This window comes from Lutjanus erythropterus, chromosome 6 (genome assembly GCF_056507025.1).
Source record: "Lutjanus erythropterus isolate fLutEry1 chromosome 6, fLutEry1.hap2, whole genome shotgun sequence".
In the NCBI taxonomy this organism is placed as follows: Eukaryota; Metazoa; Chordata; class Actinopteri; order Lutjaniformes; family Lutjanidae; genus Lutjanus; species Lutjanus erythropterus.
In genome coordinates, this window is record NC_139322.1 from 23,744,220 (window position 1) to 23,758,318 (window position 14,099).

At 37.9% G+C, this 14,099-nt stretch overlaps 1 protein-coding gene across 1 annotated transcript; it reads left to right on the forward strand.

Moving 5' to 3' along the window:
• Positions 1 to 2,465: 2,465 nt before the first annotated feature.
• Positions 2,466 to 6,771, forward strand: ssr4 (signal sequence receptor, delta). Its single transcript, XM_084721270.1, has 6 exons — positions 2,466 to 2,645; positions 2,874 to 2,992; positions 3,085 to 3,159; positions 4,525 to 4,614; positions 4,744 to 4,809; positions 6,141 to 6,771. Exons 1-6 carry the CDS (start codon positions 2,597 to 2,599, stop codon positions 6,243 to 6,245), a joined length of 504 nt encoding a protein of 167 aa, XP_084577396.1. The 5' UTR covers positions 2,466 to 2,596; the 3' UTR covers positions 6,246 to 6,771.
• The last annotated feature ends 7,328 nt before the right edge of the window (positions 6,772 to 14,099 follow it).

Genomic DNA, 14,099 nt, shown 5'->3' on the forward strand with positions numbered 1-14,099 from the left:
CTGGACTGTTTGCCCATGCAGGTTTTCACTAAATGGTGAACCTCGCCCAGTCCTTGTTTGTGAGCGAGCCTTTTGAAGACGCCCCTTGAGGACCCAATCACGATGCTATCACCTGTTACCGGTTTAGCTGTCTGTCAGTCAAATGTTCCAAACATGTTTTTTCAGCATTCCACGAGTTTCCCATGAACAACAAATGAAGAATGACCGTATACTTCAAACAATAATAAGGTTTGTTAGTTTGAACATCAATTATCTAGTCCTTGTACTGTACTGAATTTCATATAGGTTGAAAAATGTTTGCAAATCATTGTATTCTTTTTGTTTGTTTGATGTTTTTTATGTTTTAAACAAAGTAGCAACTTTTTTGGAATTGGGTTTTGTAGAATATTTTAGTATTTAAATATATATTGATTATGATTTTTACTTATTTGAATAGTGAAATAAACCAACAGCTTTTTATAAATATGTTAACAGAATAAAATGATTCAAATCACAGATTGTATCACAAAAAACAAAAACAGCAAAACAAAACAGAACAAAAATCAAAAAGGACCATGAGAGAAGAAAACAGGTCAAAGTCAAGAAACTTCCAATTAACTAATTTAGCTAATTACTTCTGATGACAGCTTTATTCTGTTTAAGTGTGTCCTTAAAATGAAACAACACGCACAATATCAGGATCCTGCTTTGAACTGGTAAATGGAATTGAATAGAAAGCAGTTATTGATCTTATGAGTAACACCTGACAGTTTTCACAGAGACTCTCAGCCAATAACTAAAGATTTACAAAATGTGACACTAAAATTGTACGAGTATTTATGATCATTATTATTTTAATGGTGACATATCAGGAAAATGCCAAAACCTAGAGAGAGAGGAAAGAAAGAGATAAATAGACCCACATGTTTGAATGTTTTTGCGTTGCTTGAGGTAAAAATGCTTTCTGGGTATGATTAAGACTAAATTGAAAGCTATTGCTAAATTCACATTTAAATGTGAGATCTTCCTGTCTTATGCTACTAGTATCAGATTGCCAATGTAAGCTTTTCATAAAACTATCAAGTTTCAAACAGTAAATCTTTCAACCATACAGATGTAATAAATTCACTGCTGGAGGAAGTATTCAGGTCACTTACTCAATCACAAATAAAAATCCTTCATTCAAAACCTTGCTTCAATGAAAGAACTGAAGAATTACCAGCAAAATGCTTTTTAAATATAAAACTAAAAATACTCATTAAGCAACTTTCCTCCTGTCACTATCATGTTATTATGCAGGTTTATGCATAAATTTTCAATAAGCATATTAATGTTTTATCTGATTGAGGTGAGCTGATTTTAATTGTCTTTGGGCTGTGTGTCATATGTTATGAAATGATTATTATTTCAATGTAAAATTGAGTCAAACTATAAAATAATATTTTTAAAAAAAACATGGAAACAGATGTAAATTAGGCCAAGAGTAACATTGTCTAAAAGTTGTTTTTAAGCTCTGTACTTAAATGTAAATTTAGATTATTCCGAAACTGGATGAAAAAAAATAAATAAATAAAAATTATTGAACAATATGTAATTTAATGAGAGAGGGCATGATTCTGCACATCTGTTCGGCTGTTTCATTTATATAACATATTGTACACATTTTTATCAGCCAAATATTTTTCTAATTTTCTATTTAGCTTGCCTCTTGACTTGCAGTACTTGCCTTTTATCTTTCTTATTATATTCTTCTACTTACTTTATTGTTATACGCTAAAACGTCTAGGCAAATTCTTGATTAATTCCAATGTACTGTTCCAATCTACTGAGCAATTAATCTAATTCTGATTAATATTACACCAAAAACAAGATATCACACTTTTAAATAATTTTAGGCAAATACAGTGTGGTGCAATAATCAAATCTAAATGATGTATTTAATTTTAATAATGAATTTAAAGAATATGCTCTGTTTTGATTCAGATGTGTTGAGGATGTATAAAGGAACATATAATAATTTTTAAACTATAAAGCAGCATAAAATGGAAATACTATGAATAATACTACCTGAAAATATATATTTTTACATACAATACTTAAGTGGACCTGTATGTTCTTAGTGCTTATTTATAAAATATGTCACATTTAAATATTTTTGGGCAAGTCAGGTGCTGTGCAAGGTATCAAAGTTATGAAAATAAAAAGGACATTTCATCCTTATTGAATTCAATGACTTTTTTCCCTTTCAACTTTATTGAGAAAACATACTCATTACATGGAGTTATTCATAGTCCAGCCTTCTGTTGTAAACGTTGTAAATATCCCACATAATATAAACACATAATAAAAAGAAATTAAAAATGCACAACAAACAGCAGAAAGGAAAATTCAAGGGCTATCCTCTGTTTTGATTCAGATGACGTGTCTACAGAGTAGTTTCCCAGCATGCTTCACGCAGCAACGGTCCACGTCATTGGTGCGCAGGCGCAGCGGTGTCGGAGCGGTGAGCTGAGGTGGACTTCTTTCCTTCAGTTACTGTGAAAGGAGCGAGACAGTTCAGCAGCTGGACCTCAGGAACAACACGAATAAACCTACAGACAGCCTGTCAGACAACACCATGATCCGGATAGCCGCCTTCCTCGCTCTGCTGGTGGTCGCCTGCTCGGGTGAGTCCAGCGGGGGTCCGGTGGAGAGATTTGTCGGTGTTAATTAGCCTGTAATGCTAATCAGACTTAGCGAGTAGCTAACTGGTTCATCAGATCACGTCCATTCATCCTCTGAGTTAGACTGAATATAATGTTGTGCTTAATTTTTATTAATGATTAACACCGTGGAGATGATGCAGTGGTGTCAGAGGTTTGTGCTAACCTCGTCTCTGCTCTGTGTGGTGACAGGAGAGAGCTGCACAGACCCAGTGATCACTCCGTCGGCCTACACCACCTCTGATGCAGTCATCTCCTCTGAGTCTGTCTTCATCGTTGAACTGAGCCTGGCCTGCGCCAACGGAGCACAGGTAAGAAAGAGTCCACCTCCAACACCTCCAACAGACATTCTGATTATATGTTCATGTTATTGATCACCGATTATCACTTCTGTTCTCTCCAGAGTGTGACTCTGTATGCTGATGTCAATGGAAGACAGTTCCCTGTGACCAGAGGACAGGATGTTGGCAAGTACCAGGTATGATAGTGTCCTCATATTTATAAGCGCATTCACAACTACTGCATTCCAGTAATCATCGACTGTTCCCAAAAATATAGACAACTAGTCGTGGGTGATATATTATATTGTTTCACCGAATAACAATGATAAACTCTCTTTAAAAAGCGGGATACTTTCCTTCTCTGAATACCTTAAAATTTCCCATAACTACATGTGAACGACTAGTCTACAACTTTGCACAGTGTTGACTAGTGGTTTTGATAGTTGCTTAGGCGATGAATAATTAATTATCCGACTAGGGTTCGTTATCATTTACAATAGTGAAATACTGGTTCCAATATCACTACCCTTTAAGTGATACTGATACCAAGAGAGTACTTTTTTTAACCTCATTTCATACACATCATGTAATTGGGAGTGTTCCTGAAATAACTGTTTCACATTTTATCCATATCACAGGCATGTAGTATAGCCAGACGATGTTTTGGTGGCATCTTGGCTTCCTGAACTGCCAGCTCCGTCAAATACACTGCGCTCAACTTTACCACACCATATACTTTATGGGTTGTAGCTGCTGTAATAGTGAGCCAATCACACGTTGTGTTACATACTGATGCCCAGCCCTATAGATAACACAAGATAATGTCTCTGAAGAAAGCTGATCACATAGCCACAATGAGCTAAACAGTGAGTTCTCCTGTTCTTATTTCAGACCACCCTGAACTTATCCTTAACTACAGAAAACACATTTGATGCCCAGAGCTTGTCCTCAAATAAAGACAACTCCTGTTGATTAATAGTCATAGAATGCTTTCAACCATTTGGTCATTTAACTTAAAACTTGTCAATAAGTGTCAAAGTTTGCTGTCCCTCTACAGATAAACAATCTCTTAAAACTTTGAGCTTATCAAAGAACAAAAATTATTGTAAAGTCACACTTTCCGACTGTCTGATGGTTAAACAGCAACTGAAACACCCCACAATATCTTTGTGACGTATAAATTAAACTGTCATCTGACAAGATCTCAGAACCCATCAGCTTCCGCCTGAAAACAAGTAATGTTTTTTTTCAGAATTTATCAGTTATTCATTCTCTGGATATTTTCTGACTACACAGGAAGCCCCTAAACATTGATCGTTGCCCCCTGAGGCTAAATTGTCATCAGACGATAGCCGATGGAGTCAGAGATTATTTGTGCAGAGGTGTGAGATTAGGCAGGATTGAACTTCTCTCTCACAGTCTTTTTCATTCTGTACACAACTATTTCTGTCACCCTTTGTGTGTACAAACAAGTGCAACCCTGTGATTGCCTTTGAGGAGGGACCATCCAAAAGTCTCTTTGCCCTGAACTGATTTCTCAATGTGTGACTTCTTCCTTTCAGGTGTCCTGGAGTCTTCCTCACAAACAGGCCAGCTCTGGAACATATCAGGTCAAATTCTTCGATGAGGAGTCCTACAGTGCCCTGCGCAAGGTCAGGGTTTGATGCATACTTAAGTCTATCACAGTTTACTGCCAGTGAGCTCCACTTCTTTTGTAATGTGTTGTCTTTTTAAGGCACAGTTGTTTAATTTGAGTTGTGTGTGAATCTCCTCTGTTCTAGGCCCAGAGAAACAATGAAGATGTAAATGCCATTGAGCCTCTCTTCTCTGTCAACATTGACCACAGGGTGAGTTACTCATAGACCCTCAGATTGAACACATGATCAATCGGGGTGCTATTAGGCTTGTAAAATTGAATGAACACTCAAATTAAAGCAGCTACAACCGGTATTTTTATATTAACATTGAATCATGTGAATACTTGTGTGTGAAAGGAGTCCTTGAAGTGCTAAACCAGCAGGTAATTATCGCCCGACTCTGCAGCTCCCCTCAGATTTACAGAGCTTTGCAGCATCTGTCAGCTTGTTGTTTGGATTTTACAGCCCACAGCTTTGCTATTTTGGTTCAGTCTTATCGGTCTCATTAACAGACAGCTCTAAAAAGGCGTTGTACACTACCTACACAGAACAGTAAACGGACAAAGTTAGTCACTAGTTGGTGAACATAGTGGTGCATTTAGCAGATATTTCCTCCATGATATAGCAGAGACCAAAAACAGAAGTAGTGAATATTGGACTTTACTAGGCACCTAGAAACATGATTTCTAATGAATACTAGTGTTGCTCCATATCTGCTGAATGTGTGCATTGGAATTTCCAACCGGCCACTGTCAGACCAGCAAGCGATGATTGCCAAGATGTTTGCAAAGGTGTGTGTTTCTCCTCCTGTCGCTGAGCAGCGACTCCGACTCATTCTTTGGAGGCAGAGCATTAAGTCGACAAAATAAAATGACAAAAAAACAGAAAGCAATCACCCCAAAAAAAGGGAAGCCAAAGCCAACACATGATAGCCAATATGTTCAATTGCCCAAGCCATGTAAATAGTAAATTGTGTTCTGCTAATAAGTTTGCTATAGAAACTTAAAAACTGGTAATCCATCAGTGCTGTGTTTATAGCTTTTTTTCTCCTGCCCCCAAGAGGCCAAAAACTCAGGTGTTGCAGGTTAGTGTTATTCCTCAAAGACCTGAAAAGAAAAAAAAAAAAAACATGTAATGGATTTAAGGCATCATTTTGTCAGACACAGTCCAGTTAGATTAAGCATTTTGCATCAATAAATGTTTCAGTTTTAGAGTAATTTCTGTGGGATTCCTGTCCTCAGTACAACAGGATTTTATTGTATGGCATTTTCAAAAAATATTTTACGATTGCTTATTAAGAAATGTTTCCTCCACACACTGCTGTTCTTTTGTAATCAATTGTATTGATTAAAAAAATAAGGTTGGAGGGCTCCTTTAAGAATACCACTTTAAAAAATAACTGGTCATTGAGTACATTGTGATATGAGGTGCAATCTGAGCCATGTGTGTCAGGTGAAGCTGGAATGTGTAGTAGGTGATCATTTGTTTACTTGTCCTCCTGTGATAACCTTCTGTTTTTTCTTTTTTTAATCTCCCTACAGGGTGCATGGAGCGGCCCATGGGTGTCCACTGAGGTGGTGGCTGCCCTCATCGGTATCCTGGTCTACTACATGGCCTTCAGTGCTAAGAGCACCATCCAAGCATAAATGGATTCACAATCACTATTTAACCACTGGATTGTTAAAGACTGAATTCTGGTGGCACTCAACCAACAATCCATCATTCAGTGTTGTGGCGAGCCACTAGGATTTTGCCACCTGGTCTGCTTTGGGACGAGGAGCAAGAGTAGCAGTCTTTGTATTTTTTTTTATTCAGACTGTGTCTGTATGCCATCAGTCTTATCAATTTACAGATGAAGTTCGTAGTGAGTTTGTTTTGTCAATATGGAGGGAATTTTGTACTTTTTTGATAAAACCAAACTGTAAATCTGGACCACATAAACAAAATTAAGATCATTTACAGTAACCAGCCCTGCTTAAAAGATGTTGCTACATGCAGACCAGATGATCCTTTGTCCTTCTGTGTGGATACACTGGTCAGAGTGGGACTTGTACAGATGTGCTGAACACCAACAGAGACGGCAAAGCCTCTATACAGATGAAATGTCAATAATTTGACTGTGCCGTATGTGTCTCTTCCAGTAAACTGAATAAATGGCTTGTTTTTCTTCCAGTGTGTGTGTGGGTTCATGTGATAGTCCAGTGACCGTCCGCCTCGTCTGTAAATTCCTTTGTCTCCAAGACTGACTGGAAGGTTCATGGTCTCTTGTTCCATAACAACATATGTCAGCTGTGGAGTTTTTGTCTCCATTTTTTTTTTCAGTTGCCAGTAGTAATTTGGAGAAGTCTGGATGATCAGACCTTAACTGACTCCAAGCAAATGTAGCCTTTATGCTCTTTTTACCAGAGGGATGAAAGATACGTGATTTGATAAACAGTTAGCATGAATTTCCACAAGGAAAGATTTATACCCACTGTACTGATACAAGATCCTTTCATTGATAAAATTCATAGAGAATTAATTTTGTTCACATTTTAATAGTTATTTGCAGTTGTTCTGATTTGTTTTGACACATTTATCCATCCATTCACACAGACCCACGCTGAAAGTCGCTGTCCAAAATGACTCATTTTGTTTGCAAAATACTCTTAACACTCACAAAACATTAAATATGTGCAAAGCACCCACACAATGCACGCTGGGAAGTGTGTTAAAATGCTGATCATGTTTTATTATAAACTTAATTTAATGAGTTGATTCATTCATTCACACTTATTGTTTCACGTAAAAAGACTTATTTTAAGTTCTTAAGTGTTCTGAAAATAAATACTAGAATTTTTAATTTTAACTAACTTGAATAAATAAATATGTATATTTACATTAAGTTGAAAATACTAGATTAAAATTTCTTTACAGTGTTCTTGTGTGTAGGTCGTGATGTGCTCATGAACTATCTTTGACATGTAAATTCAGACATTCATCATGGTACAGCTCTCGTACTGTATTTGTTTTTCACCAAAGAACCAATAAAGAACTTAACCCGTACTCAGAAATACTCCAAACTAAAATTTGTTCCCATTTTACTGCATCCGATTTTTCCAGGTCAGTCTTCTTGGCGGGGCTGCAACAGCGTGACCTCCTCTTCCTTGGGTCCCTCTGCCATGGCCTCTTTGATTCATGCTTGCAAATAGCTGATTGATAAGTTGGGCAATTCATTTTCTCACAGGTGCATTAGAGATCCATTACTATGCAAGTAATTTCTATCATCTGTTAATCTGATATTTATTTTTTTTTTTTTTAAATCCAGATACAGTTATAGGGGTAATTTTACGAGATGTGCTAACTTTTGAAAAAAAGGTGTGAAAAATGTGTGAAATATTTGCAAGACAAGAATTCTGCTGTGCAGATAAGGTGATGATGAAGATCCCAGTTTCATTAAGTTTGTCTTAGTAATTGAGGAAAACTCATTTATCTGCTTGTGCCATTTGTTGATACATTTCATAGTTATAGTAACACAATAAGAAAGAAAGCATGTCACAGCATGAATTAGTATTCTTTTCTCAAAGGAGGACTTTATAGAGATAACACTGCTGCTGCATTGCACTGTTTCATAGATACACTGTTGAATTACTGTAAAAAAAAAAAGAAAAAAAAGTGTGAACTCATTTGTAAGAGAAGACTTGTGTGAAGTCTTTATTCTTTAACTTTTCTGTTTCATTCATTCAATATTTGCCCTGTTCCCTTTGAGGGTTTTTTGCACATCTCCATTACATTTGATCTATTTATGTGTAAATTAAGTTGTACTTTTTGTATGAACCAAACATCATCTCTCAAACAGTTTTCAATTTTGCAATGACAGAATATACCAAAAGGACCGACCAAACAATACAAATAAACTACAACACCAGTAATTAACAAAACCATGAAGAACAACCTTGTTGTTGCAGTAAATATGTTGAGCTTAAAGGTTGTGGCTGAACTGTCAGTGGAAATTAGGGCTATTTTTGTCTGCAGAGAAGAGGCATCACTGTCCCCCTGGCATTCCTAGATAGCCAAGGAGAGAGAGGTGTTCGGACACAGCAGCACTCCAGCAGCTCATGTCCTGTTTCCTCTCAACGTACACCCACATTAAACATCGTATTCAGGTGGTAAATCAATTAAGAGACATTGGAGCTACTCGTGTTACCTGATTGTCTAGTGCAGTGTCACATGTTGAACACACAGTGGCAGCTCTGTGCTGCTTTATAAAGCCTCAGTTGGTGGCCAACCTATTACCTCACAGACAGATTAGTGTTTCAGTATCAGCTGTTGCTAATGTAACGTAACACACTGCATAACGCACTCTGAGCCCCTGTTCTGTTTCACATCTGCTTCACTCTAGTTGTCACATTTACAGGTACTTAGGGCAGCCTCATGCTTATGTGGTCTAGTTTGTTAGAGAAATTTAAACTTACTATGTCTATTTCTGTATCTGGCTCAAATCAGTGCACACAGGGAGCAGCAGCACAACTGCAACTTCTCACTGACTCCCTGGAGACTAATGTAAACTCTGTATATGAGTAACATAATCCACACACATAAACAATGCATGGTGTACAGAGTCCACAAGAAGTTTCTCATATGGCTGCTTTTCTGTGGCTTTGTCAGCACAAACACACACACACAAACACACTCTCATGGTGTAAGCACATCACGGCTTTTGTCCCCCGTCACCTTGGCAAAGAGACAATAGAGACATCACAATGTTGGTAATTGAGAGAAGACATGAGCTGGAGAGCATCCAGACACTCCCTGAATTGGCTGTGGGAAGTGGGGGAACAGTCTGATGGTGGGATATAAATGGAATGAACAAACAAACAGTGAAGGAGGGCCACCGAGCAGTCGCTGCTGACATAAGCCTCATCCTCGTCTTTGTTGTGTGACGGAGTTTAAAGTGCACATCTCCAAGCCACACATCGGACCAGAGAGCTGCGGATGTAGAATGAAATATTTTGAGACTGTGGCTGTTTCGGAGTGAATGCACTCGCAGGAAGTCACGATTTATTCTTCCAACGGTGAATTGTTTATTTGGACATTTGTTTTTCCTATGTCAGTCACTAACTGACAAGATCAAGTAAACAGATAAATCTGAATCACATTTATTTTTTATATAATTTCACAACACGTGGTTTTTGATCTTGATTTTCAGACACAAAGTACTTTTCAACTCTGTATCAGAGACATTCAGTGCTTATCATAGGTTTGTTACATAAGACAAAACATCTTTTCTATGAAACAGGAATTACTGAAGGGCACTGGTGGAATTTAACAACGTGCATTTATTCAATTACTGTAAGTTCAAATTTGAGGTACTTGTATTTTACATGTGTCTTTCCATTTTATGCAAATACTTATTCTTTACTACTTCTCAGAGGCAAATATTGTACTTTTATTGTATTTTTACTCCACTACATTTGACTGACAGCTTTAGTTACTAATTGTTTTTTTTTAGATAACAATACTGTTCCTGTTCAGTGAAATTATCTCCAAATTTGTCAGTGTTGAGTTGGAATAATTCTGATAAACTGCACGATTAAGTGTTCCTGTATGTGTTCCCTTATGGGAAGTGTTCCCTATTTCTTTAAACTAAATAAACCATTTCAAAACACTTATTGATTAACTGGAAAAGCACCATCCCAAAGCTGAAAACAGGGCTGTTGTTCTAAAAGTTGACTTTCTCAGATTGCGACGCTACAAACATACAGTGATCTTATAGAATATGATACATGGCTGTAGATTAACGACACAACATAAAGTAGTTAAATCAGCATATACGTCTTTAAAATGCAGCAGTACTATATAATAGTAAAACAATGACACTGATTTTTACTACCCAGCGAATACTTTTAATCTTGATATTTTAAGTAAAATTTCCTGCTAATACTTTTACTTAAGTAAGGGTTTAAATTCATCCCTTTTACGGGGGGCAGTACTTCAGAAACTTTGTAACTTGCAGATCATATCTCAGGTGTTTCATAAACATTGTAACTAGGACCTGCTGGATTGATTAGCTATTTACCTGAGATAAGGAGGCAGAAGTAAGATAAGATAGATAAAGTTAATTGGATTTGCATTAGCTTATGTAAAACTAAATTGGGAAAAATCTTATCTTAGACTCTTCTTAAGAGTCTTCTGAAGACTTAAGATAGGAAATTTCTGTTATACAGCACTTGACTACTGCTTTTACCACTGTAGAGGAATCTGTGTGTGTGTGTGTGTGTGTGTGTGTGTGCGTGTGCGTGTGTGTGTCTGTGTGTGTGTGTGTGCTGTGAGGCAGACAAAAGCCGCTCTGACAGAGGTGTGTAAAGCACCAGCTCCAGGGGCAGACACCGATGGGCTTAGTGAGATTCAGCAATGTGGAAACTGGCGTCGCGCAAACTACTCTCACATGAAGTCACACTTACTGTCTCTGCTGCCGTACACGTTGTTTTTACTGCTCGTTCTCCACCACACTTTTTTTGCAAAGCAGAACAAGGTCAACAAACTGCAGGCTAAACTCAATACTCAGAAAACAGACTGTATCTTTTCACGCTGGCTTCCCCTTCTTTACTCTACAATAACAGTTATTGTTGCGGCTGTTTCATGGATGTGTATGTACAGTGAGGTATGTTATATATGCAGCTGCTTTGACCACAACAGCTTGGCTTTGTTTGGAGTGAATAAACTGACTGTCACTTTTGAGCTTTTGTGCTTTCCTCTGTGTTATCTCCCTCTTCCTGTGCTGTTCGGGCATCCTCTAATCCGCTTTGCCTGTCGATGGAGCTGCCAGTCAAGAAGCAGCCATATAAGGGGAAATGCCCTTTTCTCTTTCTCCTTTTCTTGTTTGAAAATGTCTGTCTCTCCATCATATTAGACATCCCCTTCATATTTCACACGTAAAGGTCAACCACGGTATAGAGAGCATTTTTTTTTAATTTACATGCGCTGCTCATAGCTGGCCGGGGGCCCGTGAAATACTATAGGTTAAACAGGAGCAGACACATCACAACAAACTGTTTCTCTGCACATAAATCCTGCAAAAGCCCGTTGAATGAGCTCCCATAAAATGGATTTTATCAGAGGCCGTCCACATGCCTTTTTTTACAATGAAGAGAAAAAATTACAGGGTCTTGTTGAGGTGTGAAAACAACCACGCTTTAAGTAATGAAAACAAGGTGGGCTTGAGCGATAAAAGCCAACCTTGATCCCCCTGGCTCTCACACGAACACTCAGAGAAATAAGGGTTTCTAAAGGGTTCTATCTGAAGGGCTGATGTTCTCCGCAGAACCCTTTGCTTCTGGAGAACCCTTGTTTGAAGTGAGAGTTTTTCAAGGGTGATTTGTAAGCTTCAGGGTTCCATTAAGAACACTTGTCATCCCTTATTTGAAAGAGCAAGTTATTTTTCAAATGCTCAAAGAAAGGGTTCACAGTAGAATCCTATGGAAATTAATAGATTCTAAGTAAAAACCCCCAGGCGGGTTCTGAATAAAACCTTTGGAATATAAACAGGTTCTTAACAAGGTTCTTATTTGCATCCTTAAAAGGTTCTGGATAGAACTATTACATCACTGAAATATATATTACACCACTGAAATATATAAATGTGAACTAAATACATACAAAAGAGCAGCATTTCATCATAATAATGAGGGGAATTTAATATACAGTATATTACAGGTGTTATGTAATCCATCCTGTTTGAGCACATGCAGTTTTAACACTGTGTATAAGAGTGTAAATCTTTCTGTAGCTGTCAGATACTGTTCAATCATTACACAATAGCCTTAACATAAAATGTTTGTACTTGCAATCTTGCTCGCCCAGTCTGCCTCTGTCTTGAACTGAGAGGTGCTGCTCATGCCAACTTACAACAACGCAGAGGTGCATGACCAAGCGACACAAAAACCTATCTAGCCAGCATAGGATACAACATCATTTTTGTTGTGCACCAGGCACACTACGGCTTAAGAGAGTAGAACCATTACATCATAGAAGGGTTCTCTCAAGAACCTCTCTAGGTTCTCTAGGGGGATCTGGGTGAAATCTCTTAGAGATGGTTTTAGGTATAACCCTTTATGTTCGGTTCTAGATTGAACTCTCTAAAAGAGTACCAGGAACCAAAAGGGGTTCTCTCATGGGGACAAGCCATAAAACCTTTTATGGTTCTGGTTAGCACCTTTATTTCTACGACCATACGACACATTAATTTTTTGTAGAATCATAATTGCTTCCAATGAAAATAAAAGCGTGAATATATTTGGCAAAAATCAATTTGAAAACAGTTGCAGTAAAACGGTTGTTGTAAACAAAAGGCAATGGGTGTGGATACCTTTTATGTGAGGAAAATATCTTTCCCAAAATAAACTCCCAGCTGCTTGAAAGTATGTAAAAAAAAATCGTGGTGGATGGAAAGACAGAGAGAAAAGCGAGGCAAAGAAAAGAATTTTGTGTTTTGAAAGGGCATGATAAATTGTCTGGCTTGCTTTTCTTTTGCCTCCTGTGTTTATAAAGTAAGATGCTCCAGTGGTCTCGGCTAACACAGACACTGGTTGTGTAAGTTGAGAACATATATGCCTCGCGGTGTCTTGGAATGAGCTCCGTAGCAGCCGCGGCACTGTCATCAGGTCTATGGAGGGAGTCTTGAGTAAAGCAATGCAGACACATTGCTCAGTGTAGTAAAGCTCCTGGCTCCAGGTCTGATTTATGCCGACTTTGGTCAAGGCTGAGGGGGCTCTGTCATTCTTCAGAGCCACTGGATGCACTCCTTGGCTGACCCTAAATTGATTTGAAGCAGGAAGTTCACCTATTTTCCTGCCCTTGTGACAGCCATACAGAGAGCTCATTTATTTCCCTTAGAACCCATAGCAGCCATAGGCCTGTAATGAAGAAGTGACCTTGAGTTTAGACATCAACCTTGCTTCAGCCTGGAAACCATAAGCATCAGGATATTCAGCATAAACACACCCACCCAGGATTACAAAAATGCAGTAACCTACCATACAGACCATCTATCATATACTCTGACAAGGAGGGGGTGACGGCGGTAAACGGCCTCTGTCAAGTCTCCTGTCCTCCAGAAACAAGCCAGAGGCACATACTGGGCTGCACCAAGAAAGATTAATTTAATCTGAGATTAGTTTTAATCAGAGTTTAGCAAAACTAGGTCAAAAATGACTAAATCCAGATTGAAAATTAAGTAGAGCCATTAAATACTAATCTCAGTTTAGAAAATCAAAGTTTAGTAATGTAATCAAAAACTAAATAGAATTTAATCAGTATAAAGATGTTTGCTTACCTGCTTACACAAGTTAAAATAAGAACATAAAAGAAAGAATGTGAGTGCTGTTGGCATGAAAAAAAAACAAAACAATATGTTTGCCGTGTCTCAATTTGGATACATTTTGCACACTATACTCACTTGCATAGTGCACAAATTTAGACAGGGCAGTGCTGTTGCAAATCGAGGACGTCCATTGTGCTCT